General features: G+C 46.3%; 1 protein-coding gene across 1 annotated transcript; it reads right to left on the bottom strand.

The window, feature by feature from the left end:
* Positions 1 to 1,770: 1,770 nt before the first annotated feature.
* Positions 1,771 to 12,820, bottom strand: ATXN1L (ataxin 1 like). Its single transcript, XM_063437228.1, has 2 exons — positions 12,609 to 12,820; positions 1,771 to 5,431 (listed from the first exon to the last, which is right to left on the bottom strand). The coding sequence occupies exon 2, from the start codon at positions 5,312 to 5,314 to the stop codon at positions 3,221 to 3,223; it is 2,094 nt and encodes a 697-aa protein (XP_063293298.1). The 5' UTR covers positions 5,315 to 5,431; positions 12,609 to 12,820; the 3' UTR covers positions 1,771 to 3,220.
* Positions 12,821 to 15,438: the final 2,618 nt, after the last annotated feature.

Here is a 15,438-nt window from a genome sequence, read left to right on the forward strand (position 1 = left end):
TAGATTCCTTACCCAATATGCACTCTTAATCTTCTATACACACACACACACACACACACTCTGGGTCCTTTACACACTAGATCTACACCAACACACTGCACCACCTACACACACACACACACACTACATTCCTTGTCAGCAAACACATACAACATTCTCTAAACATACCCTCTCTACAACCCTACACACACTACATCACCTATACACACACTTGTTACATCCCCTTTAACACTATGCCCCCTATACACACACATATTACACCACAAACACAAATTAAATTGACCTATTTACATAATACCACACTCTACACACGCAATACCACAAGCAGGCTCCAAACACATGCACCATACACTTTCCTGGCCCTTTTGTCCTCTGGTATCCCACTTGTGGAGACACCAGAGACAATTTAAAAGCAAACACAGCACAAGCATGTTATTAAACCAACATGCTCACTTTGAGAGGGGGGTGTGCTTGTCATTAGTGATGATAAAACACACCCTCTATGGCCCCACCCCCTTCTTAGGAGGCTGCTCTGATTGAAAAATGCCCGGGCCTAATTTTTTCCCCAGTCCGGCCCTGCTCCAGACCCCAAAGGTACTTTTGCTGTGTGAGGAGTGTGTCCTATTTTTTTTCCATTTTGGAAAAACTGCAGATTTCAACAGAGATTTACACTTTTTTATAAATTAATGTTTACATCTCCTTGGTTGTCATGAAGGCAGCAGTTCCTGTTACTTCCTGGTTTGTTTAGCTCAGTGGAACTAAACATGAGGCAGCAACTGCCCAGAGCACTTGCCTTGTATAGACTTCTCATTGAGCTCCATTGGGAAATCTATGACTGGACAGTCACACAAAGTCTGGACGGGGTTAGAAGGGAGGAGGGTTGCGGAGGCTGCAAGTTTTTTTTTTTTAATTCTTTATTTTTGCACTGATAGACAAGCAATGACATGATAACAGACTTAGGCAAGGCTGTAACAGTATAATGTTGGTTTATGGGTTACAGAAGGCAAAGAGGCTGCAAATTTTGCAAGCTACTTTTAGACATACCCCCCCCCAATGAAAAAAATGCGTAATTAGATGCATGCAGATTTTTATTTGGGGCATATCTACTCAACAGTGATATTTATTTATTTATTTAGTATTTGAGCAGTAGAGTGTCCTTTTACCCTACCTATTTAGGTTATCCTCTCCCCATGTAAAAGTAAAAAAGTTGTACGTGACTTGCTTTCCCCAGTTGCACTACAGTAAGCTGTAAGGGTTACTCAAATAATAATAATAATATAGCTATAACCTACCTCTGATCTATAGCCAAGGCCACGTTCTCCCTATATCCAGATCTTCCTCTTCTGGTATCAAGGAAGTTGGGCAGAGAGGATGGCACGTGGGAACATGCCACCATTGGACTAGCAGGTGTGCATGTTAACACCAATATGCACAGAATTCACATTATCCACCTCTAACGCTCCGGCAGCAAACACTGTAAATACATACTCATGAAGTAGTCATGGTGCTTTGAGTAACACTTTTAAGAGATACACTAACAGCTCACTGTAGTGGTTATGGTGCTTAATGTCTTGCCATTATGAAGCACTGACTTGACATTCATAGACTGAATTGGCATATGTTCATTTACTTGGCACACACACAAAAAAGTTTTTTGGTTTTTTTTTTTTATAGGCCTTTTGGGACATTATGTTTTAAAAAAGACTTATTATGATTTTGGTATAACTTATAAAACATGTTTGGGTGGATGCAAAAAGACTAAGGAAGGTATACAGTACAAATTGATTTATTTAAAACAGTTACAAAAAAAGCACAACAAAATATAGATTAATGCTCTGTTAAAGATCAGGTAGCATATTTCAATAAAAGCACCTGCCTAATTCTAAGGCTGCTTTAAGATGCATAATAGATTATCAGTTAATATGTAAAACTTGTACATTGGATATTAAATGTGATGGGCTCCACCCGCCTCTGAGAAACTGAATGCACTATCCCTGTGGAATATGTACCTCCTCCTCGGACACTATACCTTTAACACTGGTTTCTGGCAGTACATCTTTACTGCTCATCTTATTCCCTGTGTTTGTTTAAAATACAGGACACTTCGGGGCGGAAGCGTTGCACACACCAAATTCTGTCTAAAACCTCCGTCAGTTCCTGGATCTCCATGTCAATGGTCAGTTAGCTTTGGAAAAAAAAAAAGAATCCATAGGCAAATCTAGCAAAAATGGATGAGCTTCAAATATAATCACCTACTCATTCAGCTCACGTTTTAACAGGAAACCAGTAAAAGCAGACGTTTAATGTAGTGTCCTGGATTGGGTATAGGAAAGTAGTTTAATCAAATCAGAATGTATGCAAGTGCCTTCTAAAGCCGGTTTGGCAGTGTAGAAAGATGGCAACAAAAAAAAACACTACACACCAAATCGATTAGAGATCTGCGATCAATATATATATATATATACATTATACAACATAACGTGTCTCTACAGGTAAAGCTTTTAGTCAGCATCATAAAAGGTGCAGGCGAGCAACATGCTACAAGAGATAGATTGCACAGATGAGAACATCTGTATTATTGCACTGTGGGTGTGTTTGGGGATTATCAGGAAACCTGTTACACCAAAACAGGGCAGTCAACCAGGAATGTTAACATGGTGCATGGTTCCCACTGAATGGTTTAGATATGTACCACTGCATCAGAGACAGCAATATTCAATAAGGAACACAGCATTAGGTATCGAGACAGCTATGGTGTGCCTGTTACCTTTAGCTTTACAAAAGCAAAAAGGAAGGGACACGTTACTCTTTCAGATAAAATTTAAAAAAATAAAACTATGCTAGGGTCATAAGCTGATTCAGTGAAACCATCTCCGCACCTGTAAGCCTACTGATCTTCAAATGCAAAAGCCATGTTTCAATGCCTTCATCCCCCACCAGCAATGACAAATATACTGATTGGCATATTATGGGAACAAAAAATAAACCACACACAAGAGGGTTAAGTTCGTTTAGACGATTAATAGAGAAAAAACATATTGCATTTTTTTTTTTTATTTTTTTTTTACTGAAGGCGCTGGGAGTTTGAGTCTGCTTTTTTGCCATAGATAGTTACCCCACGCTTCATTCCTCTCTTGAGCAGCAGGGACCTCTCCACGGTCTTACTAATTATACCTGTACTCTTAACTGTGCAAAATAATTTCCTCCTGAGGGATGGGGCTTATTTCCCAGCATTTGATCTCCCTTCAATAGATAGCTTCACCTCTTGAGGGATGAAAGAGTGCCGAGAAGGCGAAGGTCGGGGGTCTGGACTCTGCCCACTGTATCTTTGGACTCCTGGACTTGACCAGCTTGATTGGGCTGTAGGAAGAGTCCGCACATGGGAAGTCTGTGTCGAGCCCTCTGTCTGAAGTGGGCTCTGTGTTCCACTCTCTCTTTCTGTCAGGGATGGTCTATCTCTAGACTGTAACATTGCTCTCTCATTAGGGCGAGATATAGACTGACTTGTAGGGGTACAACTTGAGGAAGATGCCCCATTTTTACTTACACTCTGCAAGCTTATTGATATACAAACATCTCCCACCTGGAGCCGGTGACAGGGAAGTGCAAAAAGGTGAGCAGTCTGTCTGGGGTTGCAGGAAGACCAGCCTTGTCCATACACAAAGAAAGGATGTTCAGGAGGTACATCAAGACACACTTTGCTCTGCTGCTCTCCCACTGCAAAATGGAGAGTCACAAGTCCTGACCACTGACTTTCCTGGATGTCCACCACTGTGCTTGAGTCAATTTTAAGACCACCACTGACCTCTGCACTGCGCACAAAGTCCTGGGTCTGTAGGTCTTCCACTCTCTTCAATTCACCTGTGGCCAGCTGGATAATCGCTCCTTTCATAAAATGTGAGGGTAAAGCAGTGGAATGTGTTGGCTGTGAAGGGGCTACATTTGTATGTGGGGTCCTTCTGTCTGGATGAGTGTCACTAAGGGGTAATTCAGGAGATTTAGCTCCTTGAGTTTTAGATCCATGCTGGAGAGTTCCTGGATGTAGGCTTGATGCAGAACAGACTGTAGCTGGAGTGGCTTCCCCATTTACGATCACTACAGATTTCTCAGTGTATTTGAGAATATGCTGTTTTGAGTACATTACCCTATGCTGTTCCCTCTCTGGCATTGGGCTGGCCAAATTTCCATGGGTGGGAGCATCTCTTGGCACCTCCCTTTGCTCATTGGTGTTGTGAGACAGATTTAACGGACTCTGCATTTCCTTTCTCTGAACAGGTGTAGTACCAAAGTCTTGTGAAGCAAAACCACCAACAACCCGCTGAACTTCTAAATCTGTGTCAGGTGTGCTCCTGTGAGTCAGTAAAGCCACTTCTGTCCTTTGAGTAGAATGTCCTGAGTAGACATCACAGTTTACCAAATGGTCAGCTGATCTTCTTGCAAACTGTTCCTCTGTGTTATGAATAACCTGACTGCCTCTCCTTCCAGAGGCATTGTCTGCAGCTCTTTGGGCCCCATTGGTAGAAGTGATTAATGCCTCTCTCTCTTTGTTGTGGTCAGAGGCAGGACTTGGGGACTGGTTTGAAGGACATGCCAGAAGCATCTCATGCACAGGATAAGCTGGTAATTGAGAAGAATGTTGATAAAATACAGGCACTCTACCTTTTCCAACATCAACAGGCACAACACCCATGAGCACTGAGGGAGACTGTGCTGTGGTTTTGTTGAAAGAATGTGGGGATGGAGCTTGAGGAGGAGGTGTAACCCCCTCTGTGAGGATGGAGTTATATGGCACATAGTGAGGTACATGAGAGGCAGCCAATGTAACAGGGGGAGATATCACAGCACGTTGAAGGAAGCTCGGAGAAACGGCATATGGAACTGCATAGGGTGATCCAAGGAACTGTACTGGAGTGTGGGAAATTGGGGCATAATGAATAGGTGGGTAAGTAATGCCTGGGTGCTGTATTAAAGGAGAAGCTACATTAAAAGATGGCTGAATAGAACCCATATTCACCACAGGGTGGAGTCCAGGTGGGGAAAATGCAGCAGAAGGCACCGCTAATTTGTAAAGATTCCCATACTGATCCACAGTAACCGTCTCTGCCCCCTCGCCAGCCACTTCGTATCTAACCCCATGTCCTTGCCCTGCTGCTACCAGCACTCCTCTGGGCCAAGCTGATGCATCAGTAGAGGGAGTTTCATTGGTTGATGTCGTTTCTACCCGGGGTGGCTCCTCCACACTCACACTGTTCTGTAAGAGCTCCCGTTTCTTTGGCGGAAGACATTCCTGACTCCTTTCATGTGCAGGCTTCATGTTGCTTCCTGCTGTCAGTGGGACGTCTATAAATTTCTATAGGCTTCATGGATGTCAGGCAAGAATGATCGATGATGGTGCCACATGCATCCAGTGGGCATCTTGTAAGTCTAAGATCTGTGGGCGAAAGAATATGATCAAAGTAAGTTTCTAGGATATAGAATGTTAATATGGCTGTGAAGGCGAACATCTATTCACAAATGTAGGGTGACAGTAATTTAGTGTACAAATATACAACAACCAGCATTAAACAGCCCAAATAAAGACTCACTGGCGAAGGTCCATGACATTGTTTATACTAGAGATACAAGGCACACAATTACATTCAAACAGCTATGGTATCTGTTACTCTGTATGTTTAGAAATTAGAAAGGTACTTAAGCATCTGGGGTGCCAGTTACCATCAGTGAATATATATTAACATTTCAGTATGAATAATGTGAAATATACATACAGCCGTCACGTGAAGTAAAAATATATACAGTGGTTTCCTCTGAATGGGGACCATTTAAGCCATTGTATAACTCAAGAAGGAAATAGACAGACCTTAAAGGAACACTACAGTGTCGGGAATACCATAGTGCTGAAGTGGTTGTTTAAGTGACTGGCCCCCTCTGTGTGGAGATTAAAGGTTATTTCATGAACCTTTTCTCCCACGTTGCATCTGTCTCACCGCAGATGGCTTAAACTCCATGGCTGAGATCAACAATCTTGATGATCTCAGCCAACCCAATGTTTTCTCATAGGAAAGCATTGGGAGGCTACTGCACATGTGCAGTAAAATGCCACACTGCACCAATCATTATCTCTACATAGAGATGCATACATCAATGCATCTCTATGTGAAAATGTCAGCGTCTCCATGAAGAGTAGCACTGGACTAGGAAGCACCTATAGTATCCATCTGAGTGACTGCCACTAGAGGTGTTACTAGCCAGCAATTTTTTTCCAATGCCAACATTGCAGGGACATGCTGTAGACACAAGAACCACTACATTATGCTGTAATGGTTCTGGTGACTATAGTGCTCCTTTAACCCCTTAAGGACACATGACATGTGTGACATGTCATGATTCCCTTTTATTCCAGAAGTTTGGTCCTTAAGGGGTTAAGGTCACAACATTAAAACCAAATTATCATGTAGGTCCCCCTTGTGCTGCCAAAACAGCTCTGATGTGTTGAGGCATGGACTCCACAAGACCTCTGAACGTGTCCTGTGGTATCTGGCACCAAGACATTAGCTGAAGATCCTTTTACTCCAGCAACTTGTGTTGTGGGGCTTCCATGGATCGGATTTGTTATTCCAGCACATTACACCGCTGTTCAATCGGATTAAAGGACCACTATAGTGCCAGGAAAACAAACTTGTTTTCCTGGCACTATAGTGTTAACAAGTCCCCACCCTCAGGGTACCCCTCCTGCTGGGCTCTAGGGGGAGGAAGGGGTTAAACGCTTACCTTTCTCCAGCGCCGGGCTCCCTCGGCGCTGGGGACTCTCCTCCCTCTTCCGCAAAATGTGCATGCGCGGCAAGAGCCACGCACGCATTCAGTCAGTCCATAGGAAAGCATTCTCAATGAATGAAAATCGCAGTGAGAAGTGCGGACGCACCTCTAGCGGCTGTCAATGAGACAGCCACTAGAGGCTGGATTAACCCTAATGTAAACATAACAGTTTCTCTGAAACTGCTATGTTTACAGCAGGCAGGGTTAACCCTAGATGGACCTGGCACCCCGACCATTTCATTGAGCTGAAGTGGTCTGAGAGCCTATAGTGGTCCTTTAACATTGGACCCCATATGCAGCAAACTGTGATACACTGTGTGTTGATACCTTTCTATCATGGCCAGCATTATGCTTTTCAGCAATTTGAGCTACAAAAGCTCTTCTGTATACTATATAAACTGACCAGGTGGGCTAGTCTTTGCTCACCATGTGCATCAATGTGCCATGTGCGCCCATGACTGACACTGGTTCACCGGTGGCCCTTCCTTGCTCCACTTTTGGTAGGTACTAACCACTGCATACCTGGAAAACCCAATAAGACTTGCCATTTTGGGGCTGCTCTGATCCAGTTAGAGGTCAATTTAAAAAATATATAAGTACATTCAAAAATAAATAAAAATGGTGAATGTTTGACTGCAAGCGAGTGCGTGTATGTTTGTTTAGGTTACTGGCCCCCAACGACCACAAGGAAAAGTGTTTTTACTCGGCATCTTTCCCACATCGTGCCGGTCTTGCCGTGATTGGCCCCACCTCCACGGCCGAGATAATCGGAAAGCATTGGGAGAATATTGCATTTGTGCTGCAAAACACTGCGCTGTGCCTACCAGCATTGAGTCAGTGTGTTTCTATGCTGAACTTTATCAGGAAGAACCTGTAGTGGCTGACTGAGTGACTTCCACTGGGTGTTATTGGGCAGCAATGTACTGAAAAGCCTGCCGGGACAGGCTATAGACATAAGCTGTAGTGGGACTGGTGACTATAGTGTCTCTTTGGGAATTGTCATTGTATTTATGGCATAAAGCTTTGTTTAAAATATATATCCATGTTATTGACTTCACCTGTCAGTGGCTTTAATGTTGTGACTGATCTGTGTGTGTGTGTCTGTATTTATAAATGTATTTGAATTGAAAGTCTGCATGGACTTGTTTTTGTAACAAGTTTCATGGTTCATATCTGAGATTTTTAATGCTGCTTATAAAACAATCTTTGTGTTAATTCATTTAAAACACAAAAATTATATGAAATATATTTGATGACTTCACTCATGAATAAATTAAAATTAACGTTAAGTCATCTATGGATTACAATGGCAACGATACAAAACTCGGACTGTAATAAGCTTACTTGCAGAATATATATATATATATCCTCTTTTACACCTCCTCCAGTGTTTAGGACCATACCTCCTATAGAATGTAAGCTCGATCGAGCAGGGTCCTCTTCAACCTATTGTTCCTGTAAGTTTATTTGTAATTGTCCTATTTATAGTTAAATCCCTTCTCATAATATTGTAAAGCGCTACGGAATCTGTTGGCGCTATATAAATTGCAATAATAATAATAATTGTCCCCCAGGCCTGGCCTAGCACAGACACAAACAGGCAAATCATCCTTACACAGCATGATACGAATATTCTTCCTTGGCCTCTTTCCCCTGGACACTTGGCTGTGTTAGTTGAGTTTCAGAGTAACTCGTCTCTGCTCCCCCTTCATCCTCAAATCTCACAACCTCTTCATTTTACTCTATTCTCCGACACATTCTCTGCATTACCCAAACATTACAGCCAGTTTGCTGGTTTACCACAGATCTGATGTGTCTTCGCATTCTGACTCAAACAAGAAACCTGGTTTGAGTCACAAGCTCATTTCACTTTCTTCCACTATATAAGCACTCAGTAAGGCTGTGTGTATTTTACTGACAAAATGTTGGTACCTTTTCACTGCTCATATAAATACCGGTACCTGTCTGGTGCCTGCATTTTCTCAAAATTAGTCAGATCCCGTTTTAGACAGTAGACAGTATGGCACAACTCATAAAACTTGAGTGTGTTAGCATGTATGATCGAAAGAAGATATGAGAAATGAAACCGAATTAAGATCTTCGTCACCCATTGCAAGACAATAAGCACAGCAGCAAATAATCTAGTACTAGCTAATTATACTCCCATCTGCCAGTATGAACCATAATGAAAAGGGATAGGAGCAGCACATGTCCACGTAGTTACTTTCAGTAAATTAAATACTTCAAATCCTTGTGTTGGTTTGACATGCAACACAATTTTCAATAATAAACTGATCTCTCAAAATGTATTTCATTATTAATTTTCATGTACAAATGATTGTAAAACATAATAAAAGCATATAACAGGATAGTTCTTACACTTGCATGCTAGAAGTAAGATTATTACAACCCGTGTTTTGCATCACTGCCATTGTAGTTCATAGACGCCTAAACATGAATTTTTATTTATTCACGAGTGAAGCCATCAAATATATTTACATTGCATTTTTATTGTATTTAAATTAACTAACCCAACGTTTGTTTTATATTCAGCAATAAAAATCTCAGATATGAACTATGAAATTCATTACATAAACAAGTCTCAGCAGTCTTTTAATTCAAATGTGAAAAAGAGAGTGACTCACCATCCCCGGGCCAGAGACAAAATCTTCCCATAAAAACAGACAAGGGACTGTGGTGACCACCTATAGGCAGACCAGACACCTAGTTGAACACCTACAAGCAGACAAGAAACCCTAATGACCACTTACAGGCAGACAAACGACCCCAGTGACCACCAAAAGACAGGATAATCTAATGACTACATACAGACAGACAGAGGCCCCTGGTGATCTCCCACAGACAGACAGACAGAGAAGGGCCCCTGGTGATCTCCCACAGACAGAGAAGGGCCCCTGGTGATCTCCCACAGACAGAGAAGGGCCCCTGGTGATCTCCCACAGACAGAGAAGGGCCCCTGGTGATCTCCCACAGACAGAGAAGGGCCCCTGGTGATCTCCCACAGACAGAGAAGGGCCCCTGGTGATCTCCCACAGACAGAGAAGGGCCCCTGGTGATCTCCCACAGACAGAGAAGGGCCCCTGGTGATCTCCCACAGACAGAGAAGGGCCCCTGGTGATCTCCCACAGACAGAGAAGGGCCCCTGGTGATCTCCCACAGACAGAGAAGGGCCCCTGGTGATCTCCCACAGACAGAGAAGGGCCCCTGGTGATCTCCCACAGACAGAGAAGGGCCCCTGGTGATCTCCCACAGACAGAGAAGGGCCCCTGGTGATCTCCCACAGACAGAGAAGGGCCCCTGGTGATCTCCCACAGACAGAGAAGGGCCCCTGGTGATCTCCCACAGACAGACAGAGAAGGGCCCCTGGTGATCTCCCACAGACAGACAGAGAAGGGCCCCTGGTGATCTCCCACAGACAGACAGAGAAGGGCCCCTGGTGATCTCCCACAGACAGACAGAGAAGGGCCCCTGGTGATCTCCCACAGACAGACAGAGAAGGGCCCCTGGTGATCTCCCACAGACAGACAGAGAAGGGCCCCTGGTGATCTCCCACAGACAGACAGAGAAGGGCCCCTGGTGATCTCCCACAGACAGACAGAGAAGGGCCCCTGGTGATCTCCCACAGACAGACAGAGAAGGGCCCCTGGTGATCTCCCACAGACAGACAGAGAAGGGCCCCTGGTGATCTCCCACAGACAGACAGAGAAGGGTCTCTGGTGATCTCCCACAGACAGACAGAGAAGGGTCTCTGGTGATCTCCCACAGACAGACAGAGAAGGGTCTCTGGTGATCTCCCACAGACAGACAGAGAAAGGTCTCTGGTGATCTCCCACAGACAGACAGACAGAGAAGGGTCTCTGGTGATCTCCCACAGACAGACAGACAGAGAGAGAAGGGTCTCTGGTGATCTCCCACAGACAGACAGACAGAGAAGGGCCCCTGGTGATCTCCCACAGACAGACAGAGAAGGGCCCCTGGTGATCTCCCACAGACAGAGACAGACCCTGGTGATCTCCCACAGACAAACAGAGAAGGGCCCCTGGTGATCTCCCACAGACAGACAGAGAAGGGCCCCTGGTGATCTCCCACAGACAGACAGAGAAGGACCCCTGGTGATCTCCCACAGACAGACAGAGAAGGGCCCCTGGTGATCTCCCACAGACAGACAGGGAAGGGCCCCTGGTGATCTCCCACAGACAGACAGGGAAGGGCCCCTGGTGATCTCCCACAGACAGACAGAGAAGGGCCCCTGGTGATCTCCCACAGACAGACAGAGAAGGGCCCCTGGTGATCTCCCACAGACAGACAGAGAAGGGCCCCTGGTGATCTCCCACAGACAGACAGAGAAGGGCCCCTGGTGATCTCCCACAGACAGACAGAGAAGGGCCCCTGGTGATCTCCCACAGACAGACAGAGAAGGGCCCCTGGTGATCTCCCACAGACAGACAGGGAAGGGCCCCTGGTGATCTCCCACACACAGACAGGGAAGGGCCTCTGGTGATCTCCCACAGACAGACAGAGAAGGGCCCCTGGTGATCTCCCACAGACAGACAGAGAAGGGCCCCTGGTGATCTCCCACAGACAGACAGAGAAGGGCCCCTGGTGATCTCCCACAGACAGACAGAGAAGGGCCCCTGGTGATCTCCCACAGACAGACAGAGAAGGGCCCCTGGTGATCTCCCACAGACAGAGAAGGGCCCCTGGTGATCTCCCACAGACAGAGAAGGGCCCCTGGTGATCTCCCACAGACAGACAGAGAAGGGCCCCTGGTGATCTCCCACAGACAGACAGAGAAGGGCCCCTGGTGATCTCCCACAGACAGACAGAGAAGGGCCCCTGGTGGTCTCCCACAGACAGACAGAGAAGGGCCCCTGGTGGTCTCCCACAGACAGACAGAGAAGGGCCCCTGGTGATTTCCTACAGACAGACAGAGAAGGGCCCCTGGTGATCTCCCACAGACAGACAGAGAAGGGCCCCTGGTGATTTCCTACAGACAGACAGACAGACAGAGAAGGGCCCCTGGTGGTCTCCCACAGACAGACAGAGAAGGGCCCCTGGTGATCTCCCACAGACAGACAGAGAGGGGCCCCTGGTGATCTCCCACAGACAGACAGAGAGGGGCCCCTGGTGATCTCCCACAGACAGACAGAGAAGGGCCCCTGGTGATCTCCCACAGACAGACAGAGAAGGGCCCCTGGTGATTTCCTACAGACAGACAGACAGACAGAGAAGGGCCCCTGGTGATCTCCCACAGACAGACAGACAGAGAAGGGCCCCTGGTGATCTCCCACAGACAGACAGAGAAGGGCCCCTGGTGATCTCCCACAGACAGACAGAGAAGGGCCCCTGGTGATCTCCCACAGACAGACAGAGAAGGGCCCCTGGTGATCTCCCACAGACAGACAGAGAAGGGCCCCTGGTGATCTCCCACAGACAGACAGAGAAGGGCCCCTGGTGATCTCCCACAGACAGACAGAGAAGGGCCCCTGGTGATCTCCCACAGACAGACAGACAGACAGAGAAGGGCCCCTGGTGATCTCCCACAGACAGACAGGGAAGGGCCCCTGGTGATCTCCCACAGACAGACAGGGAAGGGCCCCTGGTGATCTCCCACAGACAGACAGGGAAGGGCCCCTGGTGATCTCCCACAGACAGACAGGGAAGGGCCCCTGCGAGGAGCCGCCCCCGATATGTAAGGCTCTCGGCAGCCCATGGTCCCCAGGCCGGCATCCCCCAGTGTTGGCCCTCACTGCCCCCCCGGTCACACTCACCGGGCCATCTTCTCATGGTGCGCACAGCCCGGTCTCTATCCCAGCCTGCGGCCCCGGCGCCTCCTCGCGGCCTTCTCTGGGCACAACACCCGTCGCAGCTGCTCTGACTCACCCAGACCGCCCCATAGCAACCGGCGGCCGCTGATTGCGCAGCCGTGACGTCAGCCACAGCAACGGCCCGTCACGTGACTCCTGCGAGCGCACCTAGAATGTGGTGAGAGAGGGCGGCCGCGTCATCCCCCAGAGCCGGAAGTGCCTCGCTCGGGTCGTCGCCATGGTAACTAAACGTGGCTGCTGGGCCCGTAGATTAGACGTCATTGGCTCTTAACTACTGCAAAATCATTATTCAAAGTAATTCCTGACTCAGCTGAGATCACAAAGTTATAGTGCAGCTTATACACTGAATTATTCCCTAATCACAGCCATGGCCAATATCTGTGAGATAGGAGAAAATAATAATATCTGGGAGATAGGAGAAAATCATAATATCTGGGAGATAGGAGAGAATAATAATATCTGGGAGATAGGAGAAAATCATTAATAATATCTGGGAGATAGGAGAAAATCATTAATAATATCTGGGAGATAGGAGAAAATCATTAATAATATCTGGGAGATAGGAGAAAATCATTAATAATATCTGGGAGATAGGAGAAAATAATAATATCTGGGAGATGGGAGAGAATCATAATATCTGGGAGATAGGAGAAAATCATAATATCTGGGAGATAGGAGAGAATAATAATATCTGGGAGATAGGAGAGAATAATGTGGTGGAATCTCGGTAAAAATAAATTTAGTAGGCCGAGATTACCACGTGGCATGTGTACGTGCATATGCTGACGTATCGATCAGTAGTGTACGGAGCATGTGCAAGAATACAGGATATAGTATTCCCCTCCTCCATTGTGCTGGACAGGCCATGTGGTCAAACAGGAAGTTAATTCTTATTTGTGTTGATTGGTTAAGAGAATGTGCGGGTGGAGCTTAATATGGGAGGAGTTATATGCCTATATAAGGAGCCTGCATTATTGTCCGGGGCTCAGAACTTGTGGTATTTTGGTGACGCTAGTCCCTCTGAGTCCCGATCGGTGATCCAATAAAGAATCTCTTCCTTCCTGAAGAAACCTGTGTCCATCTCTCTGTGCTTGGCTTCCGTCAGTTTCTCCGGTATCATTTGGTGCATTGGCCGGGAAGCTCATCGTTCAACGGTAGCTGAGAGGCAGAGGCGTGAGACGGTCTATCTTTGCCCACGTTCTCTACGGCTGCACCCCTGAACTTCTGCGTGGACCTCCCTTCGTCTCGGCGCCACTGGTCCGTTGTCCAGGAGATCATCGGCCTCTACGTGAGAAGTGCTGGGGTGTCCCCGTCGATGAGTGTGAACTCAGGTTCAGGAACGAGGAGGTAAGACAACTGCTGTTTTAGACGGCAGGACCCACTAGGGGTATACCGATTGTGCGGTAGGCCCAAAGGGGTTTTGAATCTGTGTATCTGCCCCCTCTGTCGGAGGGAAGGAGCGAAGGCGCACCGCTCGATCGAACGCTCTTTAGTCAGACCGTTTGATTTTGTTAGTCAGGCGGGGTCCTGGTGTAAATAGCCCTAGCCAGACACCGGTGTCTTGTCTAGACTAGCGTTCTAGGGTGTATATTACGTTCGCTAGGTCGGAGGGACCGGGAGACTAAGCGGCGCCTGTGTAAATTCGGTTCGCTAGCTCTCAACCTATCTGGGCTAAGTGGGAAGGCGTGTAAATTTGGAACCCACTAGACTTTTGATAGTGCGACTAAGAGGCGCCTGTGTAAATTCGGTTCTCTAGCTCGCTATATATGTGGTGATTGGGCAGTGTGGCTAACCAAAACGTATGTAGATTGTTTTTAGGTAGTCCATTCAAGGTACTGGCCAATAGTTTAGTTGGGAATTGTAAATGTGTTAACGATTGTTTAGTAAAGTGTATATCTTGTTAGATAGCGCGAGCTCAGCCGTCTAGCGAGAGTGTTAATAGTGTGTTGCTATATCATAGTGCACGGTACCATAACCCTGTATATTTACTGACATTGTATATAAGTACTAATCATTGTTGTCAATTGCATGTTTTAACACCATAACCACTAATAATTGTATTGTGACCTTAACTTGTGCTTTGACCTATGCTAACCGTACTGTAACCGCTATTTGTAAAAGACGATGTTACTGGGGTGTGTTATAGACGGGTAATTCGTATATAGAGAATTATAGCGTGGGTGACTGTATAGTTACGCCAAAGGGCATAATATTGATTATATAGTGACTGGTGTAACAGCTGTGTGTGTACGGGAATTCCCTGAGTGTTTATTGTTATTGTGTACGTTTCACTTGGTAACTGTACCACTGATACCGGAGAAACTGACGGAAGCCAAGCACAGAGAGATGGACACAGGTTTCTTCAGGAAGGAAGAGATTCTTTATTGGATCACCGATCGGGACTCAGAGGGACTAATGTCACCAAAATACAGCAAGTTCTGAGCCCCGGACAATAGTGCAGGCTCCTTATATAGGCATATAACTCCTCCCATATTAAGCTCCACCCGCACATTCTCTTAACCAATCAATACAATATAAGAATTAACTTCCTGTTTGACCGCATGGCCTGTCCAGCACAATGGAGGAGGGGAATACTACATCCTGTATTCTTGCACATGCTCCGTACACTACTGATCGTATCTTGCCTCGTGCAACCAACTGATCGATACGTCAGCATATGCACGCACACATGCCACGTGGTAATCTCGGCCTACTAAATTTATTTTTACCCAGATTCCACCACATTCCCCCCTTTGATGCCTCTTGATATTTT

The sequence above is a fragment of the Pelobates fuscus genome, chromosome 12, assembly GCF_036172605.1.
Source record: "Pelobates fuscus isolate aPelFus1 chromosome 12, aPelFus1.pri, whole genome shotgun sequence".
Lineage (NCBI taxonomy): Eukaryota > Metazoa > Chordata > Amphibia > Anura > Pelobatidae > Pelobates > Pelobates fuscus.

Excerpts from the sequence above, each read along its gene's own strand:
- ATXN1L (XM_063437228.1), bottom strand. The coding sequence starts at position 5,314 with ATGAAGCCTGCACATGAAAGGAGTCAGGAATGTCTTCCGCCAAAGAAA.